Genomic DNA, 12754 nt, shown 5'->3' with positions numbered 1-12754 from the left:
GGAATTGCCGTGCAAACCTGTGCTCAGCCCACAAGATCAGCTGGCTGAAGATATTTACGTGCGTTATCACTCCCGTGATGAGGGGGGGAGGTATATCGTGCCGCTGCCTTTTGTTCCTGATGCGCCGATACTCGGAGACTCTCGCGCTGCTGCCGAGCGACGACTGCTGGCAACAGAGCGCAAACTCGCGCTCTCACCAGTGCTGCAGCAAGCGTACAATGACTTCATGTTGGAGTATGAGAAACTAGACCACATGGAATTGTATACTGGTAGCGAGCCGAGCAAATATATTGTACCACATCACAGCATTTTAAGGCCAAGCAGCACATCTACTCCGTTGCGCGTAGTCTTTGATGCTAGTGCGAAAACGTCTACAAACATCTCTCTTAACGACACCCAGTTGACGGGACCAAACCTATACCGTGATATAGGTGCCATAATAACAAATTTTCGATTATTCGAATACTGTTTTGCAAGTGATATTTGCAAAATGTATCGTGCAATCCTTGTGCGCGAATCTGATCGAAAATATCAACACATTTTATATCGATCGTCCGTTGACGAGCCGATAAAAGTCTATGAGTTGAAAACAATCACATATGGCGTGAGTTCTAGTCCATTTCTGGCCATACGCACTTTACTACAATTAGCCAGTGATGAAGGCGAACGTTTCCCTTCTGCTGCTGAAGTTGTACGTCAAGGCATCTATATGGATGATATCCTGTGGTCATGCGCCACCTTCTCTCAGGCATGTGCATTACAGGACGAGTTGATTAATATGCTACAGTGCGGAGGACTTGTACTTAAGAAGTGGTCGAGCAACTCTGAACAATTGTTTGAGCGCGTCCCGGCTGAACATCGTGAAACTACTGTCACTTTTCAGAAGGACAGGGATGACGTTTCAATAAAGCTTTTAGGCTTGAAATGGTCTCCGGTGTTTGACGCGTTCAGCTTCTCGTTGAATAAACAAGATACCGTCAATACTAAGCGATCTGTACTGAAGACTCTTGCGTCAATTTATGATCCTGTTGGATACATTGCTCCATGCACATTTGTTGCAAAGTGCATTCTTCAGGACCTTTGGAAGGTGGGTCTCGGTTGGGATGATCCACTTCCTCAAGACGTATGCGAGCAGTGGTTGACGTTCATTGACGAACTACCCCGACTATCCGAGTTGCAAATTCAACGGCATATCTTGCTTCCAAATGTAACTGAATGCGAACTTGTTGGATTTAGCGACGCGTCTTCTCGTGGGTACGCCGCCTGCATCTACGTCATCTCACGACATCAGTCTAACGTTAAGTGCAGATTGTTAATGGCGAGATCAAAGGTAGCACCTGTCAAAGTTCAGACTATCCCGAAAATGGAACTTATGGCCGCAGCACTTCTTGCAAAACTAATGAAGTACGCGTGTGAATGTTTAATTCGGGTTAATGTGACAAAAATCACAGCTTTGACAGATTCGTCTATTGTCTTGGCGTGGCTACAAACTGACGCTTATAAATTAAAAACATTTGTGTGTAACCGTGTTACACAAATAACAGAGTCAATACCTCCTCATGCGTGGCGTCATGTGAACAGCGAAAACAACATGGCAGACGTCGCCTCGCGAGGTGTTTCTCCGTCGCAGTTCATGGCTGGTAGCTCTCAGTGGTTTGAAGGGCCTGCCTGGATGTATGACGATTGTGAGAATTGGCCTGTTTCCACTTTCATAAATAAATGTGAAACACAAATCCCAGAGATGAAATTAAATACAAATACATTTAATTTACTATCTCAACAAACGGGAGAAGAAGTTAAACTGGAATTCGTTGATCGTGTTTGCAACCAGTTCTCTTCTTATTCTAGAATGCAAAGAAGCATCGCCTGGATCTTACGTTTACTGCGACGGTTCCGTGGTGACGTTTCGATTTGCAACCAAGTCTTAACGACTAAAGACTTGAATCAAGCCCATGATAGCTTGATTAAATTAGTACAAGCAGCCTACTTCAAAGAGCAAATCGAAACTTTGAAAAAGGGCGTAACGTACATCCCTTCGTTAAGGAAGCTTGCACCCTTTCTTGACGATCGAGGCTTCCTCAGGGTGGGGGGTCGTATCCCGCACTCTGATCTGCCTTACAATGCGAAGCATCCTATATTGTTGCCGAAGCAAAGTAGGTTTACAAAGCTCTTGGTTGAATATTTTCATAAGAAATATTTACACACAGGTCCGCAGACCTTGCAGAATATTCTCAACCAGAGATATTGGATCTTGTCGGCTCGTAGCCTTATTCGTTCCATTCATTCAAAGTGCAAGAGCTGCTACAAATGTAGACCCACTCTGCTGCAGCCTAAAATGGGTGACCTTCCATCAACTCGGCTGTTGCCTAATAAGGTGTTTGAGCATGTAGGTGTGGACCTGGCCGGACCCTTTTATATAAAGGAAAGCTTACCGCGCAATGCGAAGATAGAGAAGGCTTATTTAGCGGTCTTCGTTTGCTTTTCAACTAAAGCCGTGCATTTGGAAACGCTCTCCTCTCTATCTGCCGATTGCTATTTGGCTACTCTAGATAGATTCGTATCCCGTCGCGGTCTCTCGGCATGCTTTTATTCCGATTGTGGGACGAATTTCACAGCAGCCAGTAAACATCTTGCTGATGTTCAGAAATTCATGTCTGACAAGAGCACTCAACAGGATATTTTTAACGGCTGCGCTCAGCGCTTGATTAACTGGCAGTTCAATCCTCCTAGCGCCCCTCACATGGGTGGTTTATGGGAGAGTTGCGTTCGCATTGCGAAATACCATCTTGTGCGTGCTATCGGTGACAAAGCTTTGACTTTTGAGGAGCTAACAACAATTTTCTGTAAAATTGAAGCCATAATGAATTCACGGCCATTATGCGCTCTGCCGGCTAGTGATAATCCTCACGAGTTTAATGCCCTAACTCCTGGACACTTCTTGATAGGCAAGAGTCTGACAGCTGTACCAGAGTATGATTTGCAGTCTGTACCTGTAAATCATCTATCGCGTTGGCAATATTTGCAAAATTGCTCTCAACTGTTTTGGAAGAAATGGAGCCAAGATTATTTACATACCTTACAACAAAGGTCAAAATGGTTCACCTCGCCTCCCAATATTAATGTAGGAGACTTAGTGTTGGTCAAGGACGACCGAGTTTCTCCTTGCAGTTGGCCACTTGCAATTGTCCAACAAACACATCCCGGTTTAGACGGCATTGTGCGCAAGGTTACTCTGCGCACAAGAGCTAACAATTCCTTTTTGAGACCTGTTAATAAACTGTGTCCTCTGCCCTATACTCACTAAATCCCCTTCTTTTATCTCATATATTTTATTTTTTCGCGCCTATACATGCGCAAGTTCTGTTCTCTCCTTTTTTCATATTATGAGAAAGCCTCATAGTGCTTTCGGTGGGGGGTGTTTAGTATTCAACCTTGATACTGCTATACTGATTTACTTGAGGTAGCGAGGCTACTGGCCGGCGACACAGAAAAAGTGGTCTGAAAAATAATAACTAACAGTGTCAGTGTCACAGCAAAATCGCGAAGAAATAGATCGCCTAATTCGCAATAAACAGAAAAACCCCAGTAAAAACTCATAATTCAGTGCGTAAATAACGAGGAAGCAGCAATCCACCCGCAGAGGCCTCTGCCAGCTGCAGACCACAAGACTAACGGTAAGCGCGCTCACCCTTTTGTACCTCAGTATAGTGTTACGATAGGAACTTACAGAAACTACAGTCCACACCCCTGGCTTTACGCCACAACCCGCGTATTTACTCGCGGGTAGGTAAATATCGGGTATTTACCGGGTGAATACCCGCTCTCGGGTATTTACTCGGGTAGTTACCCAACTCTAATCAAATCAGAAGAATACTTGCAAAATATCCTATTTAGGGTGCCATATGTTTCCCTCATTTAATTGTGCGCAATGACTATTTCTGATTACCTACTGAAGACAAAAAAAAAGTTTGTCTTTGTTTCATGATAGATGTTGAACTAACGCTTTGTGTTTTGTAGATATCGACGAATGCGCCGGCCGCCACAGTTGCAGTGCACTGGAAACCTGCAAGAATGAGCCTGGACGGTACCGCTGCGAGTGTATAACGGGCTTTAGGAGAGACCCATCGGGGTACTGCGCGGTGGCACCCACCATCCCCACCACGTCCTCCACCACTACTTCAACTACTACAACTACCACGACTACCACTGGTAAGCAAGGGCGGATTTAGGGGGCGGAGGGAGGCTCAAGCCCCTCTTAGCGTAAGTCCCTTCATAAAACATGTTGGGGTCCGTACACTGGGTTCAAGTTCCTCCCAAATCAACCCTGGCACCACTACTGCGGGTAAGGAAAAGTAAGAGCTACATCCGCACTGAATGCAAGCACAAGTCGGGATTGCGAGTTCTCGCATCGTCTAAATCAGCCCTAAGAGTGGTATTCCATCTGTCCAATTTCTTTGTCCAATGTGCACTGCGTCTCACTCTCTCATTAAGCAAAATGTGAGACCCAAATACACATTGGACCAAGATATTGGACAGATGGAATACCATCCTAATACGTCTTCCACTACTTTTACATCTACTACAACTTCCACAGGTAAAGTGGAAAAGACTGTAAGATTTTTACAAACAGCAACACTCCTAACTGTACATCGGTGGACCTTATTACCAAAGGCATAAGATCCACCGATGTACAGTTAACGGTGTGAGGGATGGTAGTCTGTAGTTTTAGTTTACCGTACAACTCATACGACATCCGACGGACGAGGCCAGCCCAGGGTCTCTTTAATTTGACCGCCGCCCCTAATAAATTTTTCTTCCTTTGATGTTCCAGAGGCCCCTCGGTCGTACATCCCACCACAACCCCGGCCGCAGCCCCGACCACAATCCCGACCGCAACCATCACCTCAACCACGGCCGCAACCACGACCGCAGCCGCAACCGCAGCGGCCGCCGCAGACACCGCACTTCTGCGAGATGGGATACATCTACGACTCCAGGCAGGGACAGTGTGTTGGTAAGGATTTTCATTAGGTTTCTAGCTCGTTTAATCGGGCCGTAGATTTATTTAGTGATGCAAAGTAAAAATTTGGTCAACTCAGCAGATATATACAGCCGTTTGAATTCAGTGCCAGAAGTTTACGAAAATCGGTTAGATAGATTACATTACATCATTTGTTAGTAAAGTAGATGACGAAGCCTGTACTGTACCTAGCTAATTTGTTGTTGTGTCCAGTCGACGAAGCCTGCGTTGCTGATCACGAATTATATTATATTTGACGACTTTAAATTATATTTTTTTCATACCATTCATAAATTGCATTATTTATTATTATACTTAGGTATATTTAAAATATCTTTCCAGATATCGACGAGTGCGCTACGAACCGGCACACTTGTGTGGCGAACGAGCGCTGCATTAATGTTGATGGTGGCTTCCAGTGTGAAAAGGCACCAGTATATGGTACATATTCATCTTTGTGTTCTTTGTTCTTTATGAATTTGTTTTAGCACATATACAATAATACAATAAATAGTTAATTCCATCCATTTTGTGGCTGATAACTTACGGCGTAGGTAGGTACACTGAATTGCAAAATTTCTGTCATTCGTCATTTTCACTTGAGTATAAATTTTGACCAGACCATTTTGAATTCCTTAAGTTTATCAAGTATACTCTCTACGACATTTACGTGCACATACACCTACTGATTAATACAAACATTTGTATTTATTTTGTTAGTTCCACCAGCACAAAACCCGCCAAGGCCCCGCCCCAATTCGCGGGATCCCCACGTGATCACAGTGGGCGCCCAATACGGCACCCGCGGGCCCCGCTACAGACGCCCAACATATTCCCGTGTGCGTGAAGTCGACGCAGTGATGACGTCGTGTCAGAAGGGCTACCGATTGACCTCGGACAAGATGTGCTTGGGTGAGTATCTCACGTAGCTTAGGGCAACGCTACCCGCGTCCCAATCTCTGGGAGCCTCTCGTTATAACAGTGGGCGGCTAACAAGCCACCAACAGATAAAATGAACTGACACGAATAAATAAATGTATGATGTTAAAAATGTTAAAAACCAAACTGCTGTAATTCTTTTTAGAGTAGAGTAGAGACGCTCCAGACAGTCGATCGCGCAGCACCCAAATTTGATGCTTTCAAAAATGTGACACAAGTAGAAAATGCTGCATGTGATTTCAACTTTGCTGAGAACGTTCTCAACACATTTTTTTATTAACATGAGATATTCTGCTGCTAGACATCGACGAATGCGCCGTGAACCAGTCAGAGTGCGGTTCTCAGCAGCGCTGTGAGAACTTCTTTGGAGGACACTCTTGCCAGTGCCCAGCTGGCCACCAGCTGGTCGGTGCTAAAGATTGCGAGGACATCGACGAGTGTCAATACGGAAACGTAAGTATACACTTTAGGAACAATTTTAAGCTGAGCATTGAATTTGACAGGCCTGGGTTAGCTAGAGTGCGGTTATCTGCAGCGCTGTGTTTACACTTTACATGTTACTTTTAATTTAAGAGGTGTGCTTCATATGAGCAGGATACGGGACAGAATCCTGGGCATTGTTTGTGAAACGTGGGACACCTCCCTAATGAGCCACTGGCTTTGTCTGCATGCGCCATCAGTTCCTTATGTGCCGGGTTATAGGTTAAGTAATATTGTTTTAATTTTTTTTTTATTTATTACATTATTTAGTTTTATATACATAATATTAACCCTAATTTTAAGCTTAGTAATAATGATACGAACCCCGATGGACTTGCGTTTGAAATGAATGATTTTTTTAATGCTAGTGTAGCCTACCCCTGGATACTAGGTCTACGCTAAAGATTTCGAGGACAAATTTCGACGAATACAATGGTCTCGCAAATTAAAGAGATTCAAATGGAACGAATGATACTGTTCTGGATATGAACTGCTGACAGTTTCATCATACACGAAGTGTTTTAATAATGTGTTGTTGTGTGTGCTTTATAGATAATAGAATATTACTAACAATATTTCACATTTTCTTACAGCCTTGTTCACACTCGTCGAAATGCGTCAACACCGTGGGTTCGTTCCGCTGCGAGTGCAATGAAGGCTTCCGAAATGCACGCTCTAATGACAAAGTAAGTCTTGTGTGAAAAAAAAGTACTCAAGTGAAATATCGCGATGTCTATTGTTTCTATAGTAATCAGCTGCAACTTTTATTGCCCTTAGTCCTTAGGGGTCTTGATTTCTGTTTCGGAACGTCCTCGGGCGCGACGGGAATCTGGTTATATGCGCGCACTAAATCCAATTTGCTAAACACTTTGCATTTAAAAAGATTATGCGAGAAATCAGCGATGTGCCGCACTGGGTACCTATCGGGAATAGTCCGTGCGTTAAGAGCGCGATAATCGCCACACGGACGCCAGCCGTTGTCCTTTTTAGGTACCAAGTGCAGTGGAGACGACCAAGGACTCTCCGATCGTCGTGCAATACCCGAGCGCACCATATCCTCAAATTCCCGCTTCGCGATTTTGAGGCGATCCGGTGCCAAACGCCGTGGCCTTGAAAATACAGGCGCACCTGGTGTAGTCTTGATAAAGTGCTGCGTCTGGTGTTTACATTTACGCTCTTGAGGATTACCGGCAGGCTTACTAATGTCCGGGTATTCCTCAAGCAAGGTATGAAATGGAGTATTACCAGAAATTACTTTAATCTGCGCGCAAGCACAAGCTGAAGCATCCACACCGGCTGATGAGAGCAAAGTTATTCCGTCGACTAAACGAGCATAACGACCATCGACAAGCAAATTATAAAACGAGAGAAAATCCACCCCGATAATAGGTTTGCTCACATCAGCGATTACAAAGCGCCAACAAAACATACGGCGTAAATTAAAATCAAGCGACAAAGTAAGCCAGCCATAAGTGCTAATGGTAGTGTTATTTGCAGCGTAAAGTTCATAGTCAGTCCTAACATGACGACGTTGCGCACGCAAAAAACTAACCGGGAAAACACATAGATCGGACCCGGTGTCCACCAAAAACTGCAATTTTGTTTTCGCGTCAGTAATAAATAAACGCTTTGACACTGGAACACTTTCACTGGCCGCTACGAGCGACCGATCTACTAGTTTTTTGAGTACGCACAGGGGGAAATGCACTTATCTGCCTTGTCCGCATACTTGTAGTGGTACCAGCACAGGCGCTGGCCGTCGCCGCTGGGCTTGCCAGCCCGCGGCCGGCTCCTGGAACGATTACGTGGCTTGCCGCGGGACCTCGACCGGGGCTGACCCTGACGGCCCCGGGAGGTGGACATCGCGTCAAGCCTTGACGCCAACGCGTCAATTTTCTGGTGCAACTGGTCGATTACAGACCCAGGAACGCCCGATGACGATGCCGCAGCCACCTGATAACCAGGTCCGGGCGGTGTAACTTCATGCACCTTGTCCGCCATCTGAGCCACGGTATCCAAGGGCAAATTATCCTGGTAAGCGACTATGCTCTGCAACACCGTAGGTAATCGGCTCATCCACAAATGGCGAATAAAATCATCCGGATAATCTGCACCCGCTAAGCTCCGGATATGCCGTAGAAACTGGCTCGGCTTCCTGTCACCGAGCTCCTCTTTCGACATCAACTGCTTTAAACGCTCCTGCTTAGAACTTGACAAACGAGCTATAAGTTCCCTCTTAAGCGTACCATATTTATCACTTGCCGGCGGATTGGTTATAATGTCCTCCACTTCAACCGCGTATTTATATTCCAAAACGGATATGGCGTGATAAAACTTAGTAGTGTCGCTCGTAATTTTTGTCAACGTAAACTGGCCATCTAGCTGAGCGAACCACATAGTCGGCTTATCCGGATAAAACGGCGGCGGCTTAACACTTATGTGGCTAACGGACGACTCATTAGTACTGGCCCCCTCCCCAGGGACCTGTACAGCCACTCGAGGTGTAGTACTTTCATCGTCAGAGATTCTCGATTTAAATTTAAAAAAACGTCTATTATAAACTTAAAACTGTAAATTCCAAAAAATAAATGTTTGTTAAAAGATAAAACTCGATAAATGTTTGTAAAAATGTATACCACAAACGTTCGTTACAAATTAAAATTCAAAAAATGGCCGTTACACGGTAGAATTTAAAATATGTCCGTTACGCAACTGTCCAACTCAACGGAGGTCACCAATTATGTGGTGAACTAGCCTAGCGAGATAAGAGAAACAAGCTAGTTCCACATTAATTATATATTGTCAATAACGGCACACAAGAGTCACAAACACAAAGGAAAGAAGTAAGAGTACAAAGCACAGCACAGTATAGTTGAAGAGAAAGTCAGAGTAAGCACAGAAGATAGAAAAAGCACATAAAGAAAGTATACATTAAAAGCAAAAGCTATAAGCGTATTCGGCGCGCACGCAAACCGAATATAAAGCAAAAGCGAGTCGGCGCGTAAGCAATAACCGTTAGCTCGGGCGGCGCGAGCGCATGCGTCCGGCCTCGAGAGTGGTAATTTGCCGACTAACTTAGCGATGTTACGATTCGACTTCACAAATCGGTTCAAACCGATTTAGGTCTGAAGTCGACTAAATCGACTTGAGTATTCCGTAAATCGACTTAAGATACGTTCACCCGCTCTAAGCGCACCCTTTCCGATTTGTTGCTGTGTCACTTTCGTCGGACATATTGAGGCATAAAATGTACACGAATCGACTTCAAACCACGAAGAAAAATGTTGGCATGCACTTTGCCGTCATTATTGAGTCGAGTCATGTCAAAACTTGGTATCTACAGGTAAAGTAAAATGAAACTTATGGTTCAAGTAGTAAGGTTCAATTTCGCATAGGCTTAAAGAGATCGATTTGGCGGTTTACTTGGATCGGTTTGCCAGTTTTGCGCCGCGTCGATTTGCTAACTGAACGAATTCGCGGCAATGACTCACGGAATCGCACGAGACCGCACGCTCTTTCCAGCTTGCTCGTATAGTGCTTTCCCGTTTTATCTTTAGCAATTAATGACATTTTGATCTACCGCGCAACGGAAAGTAAAAAAATATTACAAAAGTTTTTGCTGTCGTGTTATTCTAAGAATTCTAAGGGTCGAACAAACCGTAAAATTTACAATTCGATTTCTTCAACTCAAAACCAAGCGACTACGGAGCGGTTTGAACTACTGATAATTAAAAAATAGAAGTTAAATCGACTTGGCCAAATCGGTTTGCAAACCGATTTGGGTTTAAATCGGAGTCGACTTATTCGGTTTGAAAATTTTTCGATTTGACCCATCACTAGACTAACTGAGATTTCCGAGCGCGCACGAATGCGCACTCGGGCTGCCGATCTACGGCGAAGCGAACCGAGCGATAAGGCAAGTACTCATACGCTGCGCCCGCGTCGCGCGGAGCCGCGATTGCATTTGAATACAGTACGTTAATATTAATTATAAAAATATTAATAATTAAAACACCTGTCGCCACACCCTTGCCTCCATTTTTCCCAAATGGGCCAATCGGAAAGTAAAACTGATGTCGTATCGATTTCACACCGCCAAGTCCGGTACGGTTACCATCAGTTTGTCACTGACATAAACGCCGTCGAGAACGTAATTTACTTTCTATACATCTCGCTCGCACTCGCATATTAGTGCAAACGGGATGTATAGAAAGTAAATTACGTTCTCGACGGCGTTTATGTCAGTGACAAACTGATGGTAACCGTACGGAAAGCTCTTCGAACGTGCTCAAAAATAGTCATTTATAATACTAAAATAGACCGTCCAACTATCTGCAACTATTTTACGTTAAAAATGGTAATTCATCACGCGTATAAAGTTTGTAAACATTTTATCAGGTATGCATGGACGTAGACGAGTGCACGGAGACTCCAGGAATCTGCCAGCAGGGCTGCGCTAACGCGTGGGGCTCCTACCGCTGCTACTGCCACCAGGGATACAGGATGCAGGAGGATGGCAAGTAGGTATTAAGTACCATACGATGGAGAAGTAAACATGTTGAAAAAGTGGTTGGAAATTTAATAGCGAGTGGTTACGTGGCTGGTCGCCTCTCAGACGAACCAAGCTACTGCTCTCATACCCCTCAGGGGCCTGACAGATTTCATAGGTGGTTTCATAAGTACAGGATGGAATGGAAGCGTGACAGGAGTCACAAGAAGACGTGCACGACCTTCAGCTATAAAAACAACGACAATAATGGGTAGATTAATGGCGGACATGCCTAAGGGCAAGCTGTCTGCCTTTTGACGTTAGGCAAATGATTACAGTTTTGTGTGTTTATCCTTTTGTTTCCAGGACTTGTGTAGACGTGGACGAGTGTGCAGAATTCGCCGCGTCTGCCTCAAGTCGTAACCGCGCGCGTTTGTGCGGCGGAGAGTGCGTCAATGAGCCTGGCAGCTACCGCTGTTCCTGTCCCAATGGCTATCGGCTATCAGACGATCAGCATAGTTGTATCGGTAAGTTCCAAGGCTTGTGTAGACGTGAACGAGTCTGCAGAATTCGCCGCGTCTGCCTCAAGTCGTAACCGCGCACGTTTGTGCGGCGGAGAGTGCGTCAATGAGCCTGGCAGCTACCGCTGTTCCTGTCCCAACGGCTATCGGCTGTCAGACGATCAGCATAGTTGTATCGGTGAGTTCCAGGGCTTGTGTGGCTAGCTGTAGATATCTGCGTGGAGTTCGCACCCACCTTAAGTCATCACTGAACCTGGCACATACCAGTGCCCATCCCGCAAGGGATATAGGAAGGGATTAAAAGTATCGTAAGATTATATGTCACTTTAGATTTAAAAGTTAAGGATACTGGAACCTGGTACGTCCAAAAGGGAAACTAATATTTGCTAATATCGATGACAATGCTCTGATTCTTCTTCTTGTTCTTAACAATTTATTCAGTGCGGTAGGTAGCTGAAGGGATTTTAAGTACCTATACTCGTACTTTAGGGTTGAGTTGAGTGCTCTATAAATTGTGTAAATTTGATATATTTGCAGATATTGACGAGTGCGAGACTGGCGAAGCCTCGTGTGCTCGGTCTTCGGACCCTAGTCAAGTGTGTCAAAACACGCGGGGAAGCTACCATTGTCACACCATCAACTGCCCAGCAGGATACCAGCTGGAGGCTAAGCAGTAAGTGCTTTCTTTCGTACATATTCAGGGCGACTAAGATTATCAGGTAGTTTAGTCAAGTGATACGACAAGCTTCGATTTGGCGTGTTACTATAACGAACACGCAAATATCAACCCACATATAAAAGTCATATACAAGGTGTTACAAAAACAGTGATGGTCTGTTTAAGGGCATATTCGGGTAAATCGTGTTCTAATAAGGAAAAAGTAAAAGATACATTTTTTTGGCGAGAAAAATTGATGGATTTTGTTGGCCGACTTGGACGACCTACTCCATAGAAAAAACAGATTTTTTGCTTTAAAAAAACTTTTGTTCTACTCTTTCCTAATCAGAACACGATACTGAATATCCCTTAAACGGATCAACGCTATTTTTGTTACACCTTGTATGCATCCTAATATTCCTAATCATTAAGCGTGTATCAGTCCACTAGTGGACATAAGTCTCTCCCATGGCACACTCTCCTTTTCGCATGTCTTCTCCGACAAGGCACCGTCACATACTGTACTCGTAATGCGTTAAATTCAATCTGCAGTTGGCCAACGCGTGTTACCCTTAACCCTTTCATTTCACGTGCAAAGCTTAAAGGATGACTCACTCTTGAGCGGTCCGGGTCCGGGCCGAGGCGTCC

The 12754-nt window shown here is 44.6% G+C and overlaps 1 protein-coding gene across 2 annotated transcripts in view; it reads left to right on the top strand.

The window, feature by feature from the left end:
• LOC134801449 (latent-transforming growth factor beta-binding protein 4-like) overlaps positions 1-12754 on the top strand; it is a 46889-nt gene that overhangs the window by 27553 nt on the left and 6582 nt on the right. For both annotated transcript variants that reach the window (XM_063774020.1, XM_063774019.1), the window contains exons 14-22: positions 4018-4209; positions 4832-5014; positions 5363-5461; positions 5741-5932; positions 6261-6412; positions 7033-7125; positions 10838-10959; positions 11295-11455; positions 11987-12122. In XM_063774020.1, coding sequence (XP_063630090.1) covers positions 4018-4209; positions 4832-5014; positions 5363-5461; positions 5741-5932; positions 6261-6412; positions 7033-7125; positions 10838-10959; positions 11295-11455; positions 11987-12122 — 1330 coding nt within the window. The remainder of the gene's footprint in view (positions 1-4017; positions 4210-4831; positions 5015-5362; positions 5462-5740; positions 5933-6260; positions 6413-7032; positions 7126-10837; positions 10960-11294; positions 11456-11986; positions 12123-12754) is intronic.

Source organism: Cydia splendana, chromosome 22 (assembly GCF_910591565.1).
Source record: "Cydia splendana chromosome 22, ilCydSple1.2, whole genome shotgun sequence".
NCBI lineage: Eukaryota > Metazoa > Arthropoda > Insecta > Lepidoptera > Tortricidae > Cydia > Cydia splendana.
This window is presented reverse-complemented; position numbering and strand designations above follow the sequence as displayed.